This window comes from Stigmatopora nigra, chromosome 13 (genome assembly GCF_051989575.1).
Source record: "Stigmatopora nigra isolate UIUO_SnigA chromosome 13, RoL_Snig_1.1, whole genome shotgun sequence".
NCBI classification, from domain to species: Eukaryota; Metazoa; Chordata; class Actinopteri; order Syngnathiformes; family Syngnathidae; genus Stigmatopora; species Stigmatopora nigra.
Genome location: NC_135520.1, coordinates 6,193,558 through 6,207,385, shown reverse-complemented (window position 1 = coordinate 6,207,385; position 13,828 = coordinate 6,193,558). Strand labels below are relative to the sequence as shown.

The 13,828-nt window shown below is 39.1% G+C and overlaps 1 protein-coding gene across 1 annotated transcript; it reads left to right on the top strand.

Annotated features, from left to right (window-relative positions):
• The first annotated feature begins 3,906 nt into the window (after window positions 1-3,906).
• On the top strand, window positions 3,907-13,428 carry LOC144206870 (synapse differentiation-inducing gene protein 1-like). The gene is made up of 4 exons (XM_077732067.1): window positions 3,907-4,337; window positions 6,186-6,641; window positions 11,356-11,493; window positions 12,361-13,428. Exons 2-4 carry the CDS (start codon window positions 6,240-6,242, stop codon window positions 12,517-12,519), a joined length of 699 nt encoding a protein of 232 aa, XP_077588193.1. The 5' UTR covers window positions 3,907-4,337; window positions 6,186-6,239; the 3' UTR covers window positions 12,520-13,428.
• The last annotated feature ends 400 nt before the right edge of the window (window positions 13,429-13,828 follow it).

The window sequence follows — 13,828 nt, the reverse complement described above, 5'->3', positions numbered from 1 at the left end:
GGGGTGTTTATGATGGGTGCTTAGGGTGTCTGGTGGGATGTAATGAGATAAGATGGAAAATATTTTTTCTTTGTTTTTTTTCCCCCTTCATGCAATTCACTCAAAAAGTAATCAACCAAAAATAGCACAGCACCACTAAGTATAACACTTGCAATTTAAGATATAAGGTCAAAATCATTTTTATTGCAGGCCACATCACAGTTCAATGGAAAATTTAATTAGCATTTATCTTAGCTGATACAGGATTTAATCTGTTGCACTGATTATTTAAAAATGTAACATTTTACAGCTGTCTGTATTCAAGTAGAATGACACAAGTTAAAACTCCAATCTAATGAACTTTGTGTTATTCATCATAAGAGCAGAACACATTGCTATGCAAATTATTTCTAAACTTCTGTATATTTAACCAAACCAACAAAAATGATAAAATACTTTTTTTATTTTCCAAGTACTTTTTGTTCTGGAGTCACTGATGGTGTAGTTGTAAAATCGGCTGACTTTGGTGATGAAAGTGTATGGCAATTTGATTGGAAGTGGGAAAACCTATTGGAACTTTTCCATATTAATTTGCCACATCTGAGTTCCATCAACAGATTAACTTGCCGCGGCTGAGTGCCATCATTGGTTATTAAAAACAAAATAGCATCCCTGTAAATCTTATTTGTCCACAAACAAGGACTGGGGAAAGATCAGCACATCTAATGCCAAAGTCATCCTGCAGGTAACAATGCATAGATCAGCCATGTGGGAAAGAAAACCTGTCAATGTACTTTTGCTTCACCTCCCTCAGATCAATTTAAGTGCTTCGATACTTTCTGCTTCCATCGGATTAGGCTGACTAATTCCCATTTGTGCAGAAGTGATTAAAGCTAATGGCTTTTGGGAAGATTTGCAACCCTTTATGCAATCGTCAATCTACACAGGCATCATAATGTATACATTTAGATGTTTTTTTTTTTTTGATAGTTAGAGTGCAATCAAGAGCAAATTGATATTATTCCGAGGAAAGTGAGCAATCTAACAATCATGTATAAGCCAAATGCATGCGCTGTGGTGACTTGACAGCTAAATATAGAGTGGAAAATGGAGCAGAAGAAAGGGGCACTGTGAGGACCATAAATATTTACAGTCCAGCGACACACAGGAGGGTTCACATGTGCTTATGATATGCACTGCACACTTTTCAGCTCGGCATCAAATGAAAACAAAAATTCCAAGAAGCATAACTTTTCCCGATAAAATGGAGAAACATTTCAATGTATGTCAAGAATATCATTTCATAATAGTGTGTGACCAGATGGGCTGTTATCTTTGTGTATTTACATGAATTCAAAAGCAGAGATTTCAAACTATATGAGCCTTGAGAGACATCATTGTAGATTACTTCTCACCTACTACTAAAAATGTCCATGCTTCAAAATACTGCTGAAATACTTCCAAATCCAAGACTGAAAGACAACTTTAAAATGTATAGCTTTCTCACACTACTAAGACACACTCATACATATGGTATTTCTGAAAAATAACTAGCTTTCACAACCCCGACTGAAACATTCCTACAGATATATTCCCTTAAAAATAAAAAAGATAAATTCCCTACAGACATCACTCCGGTCCACACAACTTTGAAATTCTTATTTACACACACATGAAAAATAACATTCCTTCAAATAGTACTTGAATACTATCAATCACACTCCGTGAAAACTATTCCTTCAAAAATGTTACAGGAATGCCCCCTAGTAAACATTTTTTTTATACATTTGAAATGCTATCCCACAACTAAAATGGTCTCAAATTTACACACAAAAAGTATGTATCATGATGTAAAACGCTGTCGTAAAATACTCTCACAATTATGACTGAAACAGTCAGTACCGAAAAATTATTTCACAAACACTACTAAAATATTATTGCACACTCTTGGAAAAAAACTACTGAGGTACTCTCACATAAACAAGTTAAAAATAATACTAATAATAACCAAATACTGTACAAATGAAATGTTCTCTGAGCTTCTGAATAATTACTCTCAGTACCCGGATAAAACCCAGGCAAGCCCAGGGAGAACATGCAAACTCCACACAGTGAGTACCGACCTGGGATCAAACCCTTGACCCCAGAAGCTGACATACTAACCCTATCTTACACATACCAGCCCCCCAAAATGTAAGTTTGCATTCTGGTATAACAAAAAAATCAAATCTTGGCCTTCATCATAGAAAATCTGATGAGAGAAAGACGGGGGAAAAAAAGAGAAGCCAAATGCTTTTGACCCGGAGCCCCTCACCTCCATTTCGACCCCTTCCTTCTAATATCCGTCTCCCCTTGGGGCGGGGGTATCCATCATGGAGACGGCGGTGCTGTTATGGCTTGTTGCCTGGCGCGTATGAGCGCAAGGTGACTCCGGCTATGACGCGCCACGTGTAAAATGCAGCCGCATGTCCCCGCCGTAAAGTGGCCATCAGGGCTTTAATGCATCTCCCAGTGAAAGTGACAGCGCCTTGCCTGTGCACATTATTAACTCCAGACTTTATAGGAATCTGTGCGACACATAAGAGTACGCTTCTGCTTAAAATGTGTAGCGGCCTGCCACTCTTCGTCTTTGGCATCACAAAACACTTCCTGAGTGTGTTTAATCCACAGATGTGTGCTCCTTTAAGTACTCTGATTATGTCATAATTATTCATTGGTGGAAGCCAAATAAATAAGGCTGAGGGATTAATCTTCTTTACCACACATCTCCTCGCCGGCGATATTTAGGAAGGTTATGTAAACTGTGTTTATGATGATAAATGGTGACGTGGAAGCCTAAGGAGCTTTGCAGAGAAAGTGAATTGTAAAGGCACAAGCAAATTGACAGGCTCATTACAAATGTATGGCCTTGGTCTTAAATATTCATCAAATATGAATGAAGCAATGAATTTATTAGTGTTTCACTGTGTTATATTTAGAGCCCGATCACCAGGATTTTTCTTTTGAGCATTGTAAAAAAAGGGAAAGAGAGGGTTAGAGAAGAAATCTATGTCCAGTAGGATCTGGATTTATGAGATTAATTTCTCAATTTACTTTTGTATGAAATGAATATTTCCTTATCAAAATGAATTCGAATTCCATTCATTTGTTCAAGTCTCCAAAAGTACCACAGGCTAATTATTTATTTATTTATTTTTTTTGTAATATGATAGAATGATTACTAAATGGCAGGTTTGCAATACGTAAATTTATCTTAGATCATACATAATAAAAAAAAACATTTTGGGGAGATGATGCAGATAAGTTATGTTATGACAGAAGCTTTTATAAAATGAAAATAGTATTGGCCAGTGCTGATGTATTTTTAAACTTGCAAGTAGTTATTTACATATTGCTCTAAAAGTAATTATATATTTGAACTGGAATGATAGTTTATAGTGATTAACCTGTTAATTAAAATTGGACCATCTGATATATATACATATATAAATGTTATAGATGTTGATATTAATAGATCCATCAATTTTAGAAGTTATTAGCAGGCATTCCCAGATTATGTAACTTTTTAAACATAAAATGTTTCTTTATTTCTAAAATTATGCATGCATAACATATGCATGCAATAAAATAAAAATACAATAATAAGCATAAGCATTTTTTTTTACACAATCACATTCTGGGTCATGTGGAGGACACCAAATGTTAACATTGTTACCTTCCATGACTCAAAATGAGATATCTATGGACTGCAGGCACCTCTTGATTGCGTTATTTTATTTTTAATTACCAGAAATAGTCACTTGCCCTCTAAAGGGTAAAGCTATTAGCCAATGAGTTAACTCTATTTAACAATCTCCACGTTTTTACTTCATTAAAAGATAAGAATCAAAAACTTCCATTTGCATCTGCCATTTTTTTTTCCTACAGGTACTCTGCGAACAACCGCCCCCAAAGCCCCCACCCAACCTTCTCCTTCTGAGCACTATCCACACACGCACCGATGCGTAAAACCGCAACCAACTCATGATGCAACAGCAGGGAAGGATCGGCGGCCAAATCCGCGATCATCTCCAGTCGACAGGCGACATCTTCACCAAGCGGCAGCCTCCTCCAGTCACTACGCCCTAAATCCCCTTGTCGGGGTTCCTTTAGAGCCCTTCGCTCGGCGTGCGTAAAATGGAGATGCGTGCTGGCGCGTCGCCTGGTGGCACGCTTCTCTCAGCCAGCGACGGACAAACTTGCTTTCGGGAGTGAAAGCCGCAGCGTGGATGGATGGCGGCTTCCCCCGAAATGATGATGGGAAGTCACAAATGGAGGAAGGATGCTGAGCGAAGCCACAGAAGGACATAGAAGCCGAGGTGAGACACACACACAAACACACACACATATACACATTAGTCTACTTTGTTGTCGTTGACATTTAACAGGTGCGATGTGGTTTTGAGTTAAATTATTTGTGAAGGTGAGTGAAAATAAGAGGTAAAGAAACAAAGGAGAAGGCGAGAGAAAAGTATGAATTATGCAAAAAAAAGGAGAAGCATCTACCACACCTGAGAGTTGTTTTGATGAATTATTTGTGGATGTGCTTTTGTTGTCTAATGTGCTGGGTAATGGAAGCGTGTGTGTGTTGTGGGAGATAAGCAATCCGTCTCGCGTCTGCGCTCACATTCACATGCACAACGTTTTCCACATCGGTCACGCTTGTCCAGGCGGAACATTTGTGTATCGTCATTGGCCCACATGCGGGCTTGGCTGTGAGCATGCCATCACATAATGACCCGGGAAAAGTGTGACAGGCATTCAATATGCATCCCATTCCATGTCGGTACTGCTTTTTCTTTTCAAATCAAGCTCTACAATTGGCATATTTTCCTATTCCACAGGGAAAAAAATCCCCTATTTAATTGCCTTGTGGCCCTACTAACAATACAAGCCATTTACAACTTAGTTCTAAGGTCTGATGCTGCTACTTAAGGGATTTACGACTTTAGTTTACAGCCGACCAGTGGTGTTTAGCCAGAGGTGTTTATTGACTCCTGGGAGTAACCCCCAGGTAAATGGCTCATTGAGGAATCATCTTCAAAACAAAATATATGAACAAACAGGGGCGGAACTAAGGGGAGGGTGGGGCCCAACAACAGCCCCCATTCCTTGCTCAAATCAGGGGCATGTTGATATGTTAAGAACCCAGGTTTTGTTCATATTTGGCCCGCTACAGTACACATATTTTATTCAATAACTGGAGCAGTTGAAGGCCTGATAAGTTTTCCATTACATACATTGATCTGCAATGAGCCAAAAAAATCAATGCATTGTTCAACATCATCTTTACAAGAGTTGTTTTGATACAAATTTAAAAAATGTCTCAACAGCAAAAACGTTAAACTCTTTTGTATGATTTTATCGCTTAAGGGGAAATGTAGATATCCAATTAATTTTGACATGCCAGTTCAAATGCTTTAGATTTCTATCATTGTCAAAGACAATGAATGGGTTAAGAAGTGAGTTTTCAGTATTTATTTTTCCAGTTGGTGGATAGAGGTAGATATTAATCATTATACGTATGTGCTGTACTTTTGCTACAGTGCTCATAAAAATGATAGAATAGACAAAGCAATTCAGATTTAGTGGCTGCATACAACTACTGCTTACAACCGTGGAGTATATTTTCCATTACATGATGATATGAGTGTGTGCGTGTGAGAAAGCTAGAGACAGAAAAAATGCCATTCAGCAGATGGTAATTTCACCGTGCAAGATAGTAAGTGTGTGCAGAATATTGACAAATAATAACTTTTTATCAAGCCAAGACAAATATTTTACTGAACTGAAATAAAAACGGGAGGCAGAGAAAATTACTGAAATGAAGATGCTGAGGTTCTCCTGAAATACACCGAGAGTGCCGCGTTGCGTCTGGATCACGACTGCTAAAAATGCCTCGGGCCAAAGTCCACCGCTTGCGGATGTTTGCAGCCATCAGGCTGGCACGGGAATGTAGATGTTAAGGGTGAAAGTGCCAGGGCTAGAGGTCCACTTAGAAGAAGAAGGTACAAAGATTTACTGAGGGAGGACATAAAAGTGGCTGGTGGAGGAGTTGATGATGCAAAGAACAGCTTGAACAGAAATAACACTCTCAAATGTTCTTCCTCTGAACAGAATTCCAGCTCTGTCCATGCCTTATTCTAATTGTTCAATGTATTTTTCAGCTTGCGCACCACCATCTCCTCCTCCTGGGCAGTAACAGTCTAAGCAGGACCACCATGGAAAGCCTCACTGAGCTCCAGAATCCTCTTCTGGACAAAAGCAGTAAGGACATTGTCCAAGGTTATCCCTGCGAATACCCAAGTCAAAAGCAGCACCAAGACAGCCTAGGGAACTACGTCTATGACATGGGCTGTGTCGAGCACAATTTCCAACAGTTCCTAGATGCCACTTCCTTGCACCTGGCAGTGGAAGCCTTCTACAAGCCTGACTTTATCAAAGACGATGTCAGCCTGCACAGCAAAGACTCCAAAAGCGAGAGCTTTGAGACCACATTCACTGAGAATAAGCAGGGGGTCGACTGCGAAGAGAACCGACAAGGCGGCACGCAAGGGGAAAAGGATGTGAAGATACAGACAGTGTCCTATGATGTGGAGGATGAACCAGTTCCTGAGTACGAGGTCAGTCGTAACAAAATCTCTGTGGGGATGATTAGATTTATAGCGTAAAAGAAAATAATCATCCGTTGGTCCGTTTTACACAACGCTTAACCTCTATCTCATTTTAGATTGTGTGCAGTTAGATTTAATGTGGAACGGGACAAATTAGTTAATTTTTTGTCACTTCCTTGTAAATTTGGAGTAAAATGGGCTGACCTCCTTCACATTATGGACAATTTATTATTGATTTTTGGACATTTCCAGGTGGATTTATTTGCTTGCAGGGGATTTGGGGGCATTAATAAATGACTCCTTCTTAATTTAGTGTAATTTGCTGTTGAGTTTAGTGTTGTAAAGTAAACTGAGCGAAGTGCAATCAAAAGGGACGAAAAATTGTGGTGAAACTCATACTAAAATGCTTGTATTTTGAAGAATATTTCAGCAACTTGCTCGAGTGACAACCTGCAGACCGGGGAATTACTCCAAGCTCACATTCTGAATAATGCTTTGTTTTAGAAACAATGCAACAAGAAGTTTTGAAAATTGAGAAGGCGAGATAGAACTCAAAAGCCAATAACCTATTGAACGATTACGACTGCAATCCGCGACTGTGAAGATAATAACAGATTAAAAAAGTTCAATTCATTAATATTTATTCATCACAGGGGGCCGTTATTATGTCCAACACCCAGTTTTGTCTCATATGTACTCTGCCCTTTGTCCAAAGCCTGAAGTAGCTCAAGTCTGAAATAAAAAAAATAAGCTCCAACGCACCTTCAAATCTAATTAGGGCCGAACGAATGCATTTCTCTGCATGAAAGCAAGAGCAATATGTGACAGCGGGAGAAAAATGTCCAAGATAAAAATAAGTATGTTATTTTTCCCTAATCATTAGGGATTAAACAATAGCAGTGTGTTCATTTTAAAGGCGAGGAGTTTAAAGGCAGAAGGGAAATGTCACTTTCTAATGAGACAGTATACAATATTTTTTATATGAAGTTTATTGTCCGCCTCATTGCACAGGGATAGAAAAATGTGAGCTAGTTCATTAACAATAAGTTTTAAGGGGTCAGCCCATTTTTTTTTTTTTTTTTTTGCGGTCAGGCGACCACGGGGATGTTTTGTCATTTACATTTAACAACCGGAGAGACCAGCAGAGCTATTCACACTCATTTTGAATTCTCTTCTCTCTCAGAAAGGTCATTTCACGGAAAGTCTTTTAAGTTTACTGTGGATTCACTGTGCTTTATAATTGCTGCATGTGTGTGATCCTCTCCATCCGAGTTTTTGTTCTTGGAGATGACTGGCCTACCCATCAGAAAAAAATAGTTATGAAAGCAAGCGGCAAAGTCATTTTAGATCTGATGGAAATGTCGTTTCACTAAGAGCCTTGTATTTTCCTGGATGGAGATGTGCCTATCCTCGGAGTAATGCAGCGTGTGCCTCGTGTGCAATAAGAGTCCCTGGAGCAGCTGGCCGCTCGCTGAAGTTATTCCCTCTCAATTCAACGCAGTCAATTCTCCATATCGAGTGTGCCTTGATTCAGATAGGCTCCCTTTTCTGGTTTTTCCTGCTGACCTCTTAATCTCCAGCATGGATTAGCACCTAACCTACAAAATCAAGATTATATACTAATAGAAATTACATTAGGAAAACATGCATGTTCAGAGGCATGTCAGCGTATTATAGATGGTGTTCTGGGTTACGGGGTCACTCACTCTTTGTCAAAAGAAACAGATGAGCCAGGTCATCGGAGTGTTCATTATGTAATTGACTTTTAATTTAGGAAAACAAATCAAATAAATTAACATATTTTCCACACTGTAAGACGCCTTATATGTGGATCAATTTTGGTTAAATTCCATTGAGCACAACTCCATCTAGTTCACATATAATGTAACTCCTTAACACTACTACTACCACTACTACTACCACTACTACTACTACCACTACTACTATTACTACCACTACTACTACTACCACTACTACTACTACCACTGCTACCACTACTACTACCACTATGACTACTACTACTTCTACTACCACCACGACCACTATTACTATTACTACTACTACTACCACTACTGCTATTGCTATTACTATTGCTACTACTACTACCACTACTACCACTACTACTATTGCTACTACTATTGCTACTACTATTGCTGCTACTATTGCTGCTACTATTGCTGCTACTACTACTACTACTGCTACTACTACTACCACTACCACCACTACTACTACTACTACAGCATTTTATAATCCATTGAACCATCAGTTATTCTTTAGTTCATATAATTATCTATCTTAATTTTTACCCAATATGTGTGACGTTTTAAAGACATACTGTCTACAAATTTTCCCATGACAATGCGTTCGCCGAGAGTTCGTTGACTGTTTGCTAAGGAGAACATGTGTCTTGACAAGTGACAACCATGGTGTTAGCAAACAAACAAGCACAGCTGGAGTTTGTCTCCATTCCCTGTCAGTGACCTCAAATGCACCAGTCACTCAGAGTCCTTATCTAGTGCGGCTCACGAGATAAAGGTAGATTAGGGCTACTGTGTGCCCACTGCTTTATTCATGCCGCGTCACATCATGGAGTGGTTATGAGCAGTCCCTGTGGTGATGGATCACAGCCGACTGTCCAGGTGCTACGTGTTCATAAAGCAGATAACAGGGAGAGTCGTAATCTTGTCCTGGCACAGGGACAGCTGTTGGGAAATATGTCTGGATGATTTAGAGCTGCGATTCAGTGTCTAAATAAATAAGATTTATAATCACAAAGGAGCTTTTTCTTTATTGTGTAGTCGAATAGAAAATGGCATATGGTAGTGACTTTTAGGATTGTGCATATGGTAGTGACTCACTTATACAAAGAATGTGCAAAAGCCATTTTTGACAGGAAGGCTGTCATTGTTCATTCGCTGGCAGCTGTTCCAGGAAAAGCAGTTGGACGTCTATCGCTGTCAATTGCAGCCAATGCATCAGTGACTAACTTGACCTTTATTAGTTAAGCATTTGAGTGCTGCAATATATGGATATGGTGACATATTGTCATAGTTTGCTTACCAATTGGTTATCAATGTGATCGATATATGATTTAATAAAGTTGTCAACAGGTTGCTGTCGACATTTTCCATGACACGAAGCGTCTGTTAGGAAAGACTCAACTACTATAGTTGCCAACTATTTTTTCCCAGTTATAAAAATAGCTTGTTTTTGTCTTTAACAGTTGGATGGCAGTAACCTGGCATGGCAGGCGGATTCTTCCATACATCTGCCACAGTTATATTTCACTTTTATAATTTGGGAAACATCCAATCCAGACCTATTTCAACCATGCGTCTGCCAATTCTTATCACAGCCATCTACGATTAATCCATATTAAGCAGCAGTATGACATATTGATCTTTTGATAATTGTTGCAACCCTATCTCGAGAGATCATTATCACAAATCATACTGTAGGTCTTTTGGTACTTGCAGTTTCTCACCCCTATTCGGTACACCTCTCTCATTTGGATCCATAGAACTGTACAGTATCCGCAATATTTTGCTCCCACCTTGAGTAATGGCTGCAGGCAGTGGAACTAATGAAAACTGGTGTCTGCCTTCTATTGGTGCAATCCTTTACTTTGGCGTGAATAGTACGACTGAGTGAAACAAAGGCTATGGCCCCCGTAAAAGGTCAACTCGGCATTCGCGGCATCTTTCTCATTTGGCCTGGCTTGCTACGATCGAAGTCTATCCGTCAATAATTAGCCCATTCGCTCTTTTTGAGTCTGGGCGTGCAGACTTGTGTTGTAACCGAGGGAGTGTCTGACGAGAATGGGGCATGGCGGAGAAGCAATTTAGCACATCAATGGCACCGTCCTCCGGCAGTGTCCCTGTCACCTCGCAATGACCAAACAATTCGTTAATCCCGCTTTCTCGCTCTGCCTGCTCGCGGGGCTTGACAAAGGCTCAAATCCACTCTGGTGGGCTATGCACTTCCAATGTTGGCGGTCCAGGAAAGAAACAGAATAGTTTTTTGTTTCTTTCAGCAAATGCTGAGCATCAGTCGCCACCCTGTATTATTTTAGCATCATAACAACTATTATGTGTGGGTGTGAAATTATAGTGATTGAAATTGCATGTTTTCTGCCATGCTTACAACCTCCTACAATGCAAAAATATTCACATTAGGTTAAATTTAGAGTCTAAAGTGATCCAATAAGTGAATGTGACTGGGAATAGTTGTATCATCAGCTCACCTTTGACACCAATGAGGATTGGCTTTACAGGACAGATGGATATTTGATTTTGCTCATTCTCTCAGTATCATTGGCTACCGATTCAGGATCTCCCCCGCCTGGTGCCCTGGCACCCCCCGTGATCCTTGTGAGGATAAGTGGTTCTGAAAGATGAAGGAATTTCTGAATTAATACATACATCATCATTATTTTTAAAATTAGATTAATACAAGAAAAAATATAAATATCAGAAGTACATAGTTAACACAAAAAAAACATATTAGACCTTCAACTCTCAACAAGACATGTAATTATTTACTGTGTGTCGTACTTTGTAAAATTTCAATCATTGTATATTTACATTCATTTTTATGAATATGAATCATTATCTGCCACAAGATGATTTGATTCAAGGCCCTCCGAACCATTAAATCTGACATTATAAGTATGTGATCAATGAATGGCTGATCAATCATCCTTGTTGCCCGTGTTTTATGGCAGAGCGACAGCTCCAGTGAAAGCGAGAGTGAGGACAACTTCCTGGTACTTCCTCCAAGAGACTACCTTGGCCTGACCATCTTCTCCATGCTCTGCTGCTTCTGGCCTTTGGGCATTGTTGCCTTCTGCTACTCTCACAAGGTATCGTGATGAGCCTGATAACCATGTCATGATAGCCTGTAGGGATGTGGGGTCAAACATACGGTGTACGGGCTGGAAACGCTTCCCCAGTGGGTCTGATCCGGCCCGCCTAACAGGCACATTTTCCTTTATTGAAACGATATAAACAGAATCACATGCATTGATTTTGATACAAGTGCCGTAAAACAGAACATTTGGTTCTTTTTTTGCCACTGCAGTCCGCTAAGAAACTCCATCAGTGGTACTTCGTCCACCTTATTGTATAATTGTAATGCTTGGTTTTAAAATGGGAATATTTATTGATCTGAAAGATGTAGGTCTTATGTGTATTTATTCATTTATTATACATGATGTTTTGTTTGAAACTTATTTTGCCCAATTGAGATCTTTTAGCCATGAATTTGAACCATCGTCCAAAAACTACTTATATCTCTCTTTAAGGTCAATTTGCCAACTTATAAACCTTTCTCCCGTTCCCGCATCATTGATTACATTACAGCTTTGGGCAGCATTAATAGTGAACAGCTAATGTGTAATGAAAAGTGAGTAGTTGCGCTCATTAGTCACAACATTGCAAAGCACGCTGAGCATTTTCTCTCCGTTTAACCTAAACAGAGACAGTTACAATGGAGGGCATATTTTTGTTCTATAACTCACAAAAACACCCAAACAAGCCATTTATCACTGTCAGAGCCATGACCTAATTGCCATGGCAACACATGGTGTATAGAGATAGCCGGAGAGTGAGATTTCTTGTTTTATCACCACTAAATCCCAAAACACCTACTCGTGCACTCGACGTGAATGATGACTAACTCATTTCACTTGTTTTTTTTTTTTTTGTTGTTGTTGTTTTTTTTCTGATAGACCGGCAAGGCTGTCGCTAAGGGAGATTTCTCCAGAGCGGGAATGAGTTCCAGGAGAGCCCTTTTCCTGGCTGCACTTTCCATTACCATTGGCACAGGCATGTATGTGGGGGTGGTAGTGGCTCTCATTGCTTACCTGTCCAAGCCTGGCCGTGTATAGCGCTGACAATTGATGGGAAAAGGAGAAAAAGGACTTCATCATTCTGGCTGCTGCTTGTGTATCAAAGAAAACAGAACAAGAAAGAGAGAAACTGATTTTGAGATTGTTCGGCCTGATGATCTTGAAGGGAATAAACTACACCGATTGTCATTGTAATGGAAGTTTGGGATTCCGCTTGATAATGTTTTTCATTATTGCCACTGAAAATACAAACATTTATTTTTCAATTTTCCCTTTCAATATGATTTGATTTGTTGGCCAAGTAGGTTGGAAAGAATTTGTTTCTCAGTTTTAACCTGTTTGGGGGGAAAAAGAATATGAGATTAATAACAATTTAAGTAAAAGTGGGTCGGAGATCTCACACTGACTTAAAAAAAACATTAACATCAGATTAAAACATTACAACAAATAGAGTACTCTTACTAAATACCCAAATTGAAAGCATAGCCATATTTTTCTCTGGGTTTTGATGGTTTCTCTTCCTGTTCTATAACATACCCAACAAATTCAGTCAAATTACATAATCTCTAATCAAATTATCACTAAATTGTCATCTCTAACCTCTAAGACCTTTAATCTCTGTGACCTTTGACCTCTTAGCCACAAAATCTACTCACCCTTTCTGTTTCTTACTACAAATTTGAGCATAATCTCTTCTTGTAATCTTATCTTGAACACAAACAGGGACAAACAGACGTATGCAATCGAAAATACCAACACTCCAAATGGGAAGACGGTACAATGGGGGCGCCGCAGCACAGATACATCTCGTCCAGACTAAATTAAGAACCCCATTTAGATTGTCAATGTGTACACAAAGCTGCTAAGCAGTGGTCACTAGGAATATTTGTGTTTACTATGTACTGTACACTGAATTCAATATAAAGAGTTTTTGCATGAATAATGAAACAGTGCTGCTGTAACGTCCTTCATTTTCTCCTCTAGTAAGCTGTGACCCGACTGTACACTTGTGGTGACATTTTTACAGTAATGTTTATAGTTGCATAGTAATGTCTTCATTATGGGTGACTAAAAATACAAGTCAAACTACATATCAGATTGGCTTCAACTTTAAAGTCACACTGTTATATATTTATTTGATTTTTCAAAATTCTTTTTGAACTAAAAACACAAGAAATCTCAAAAGAATGGTTAAAAATTGCAATTGTTGATTTAAAAGGGGAAACTCTCCAAATATAATGTAAATCTATAATCTTTATTTGGATTTGATCCTAAAACAGAAAGTCAGCACTCATTATTTACTTTCTCGGGCCGCACAAAATGACACGGCGGGCCAGATTTAGCCCCC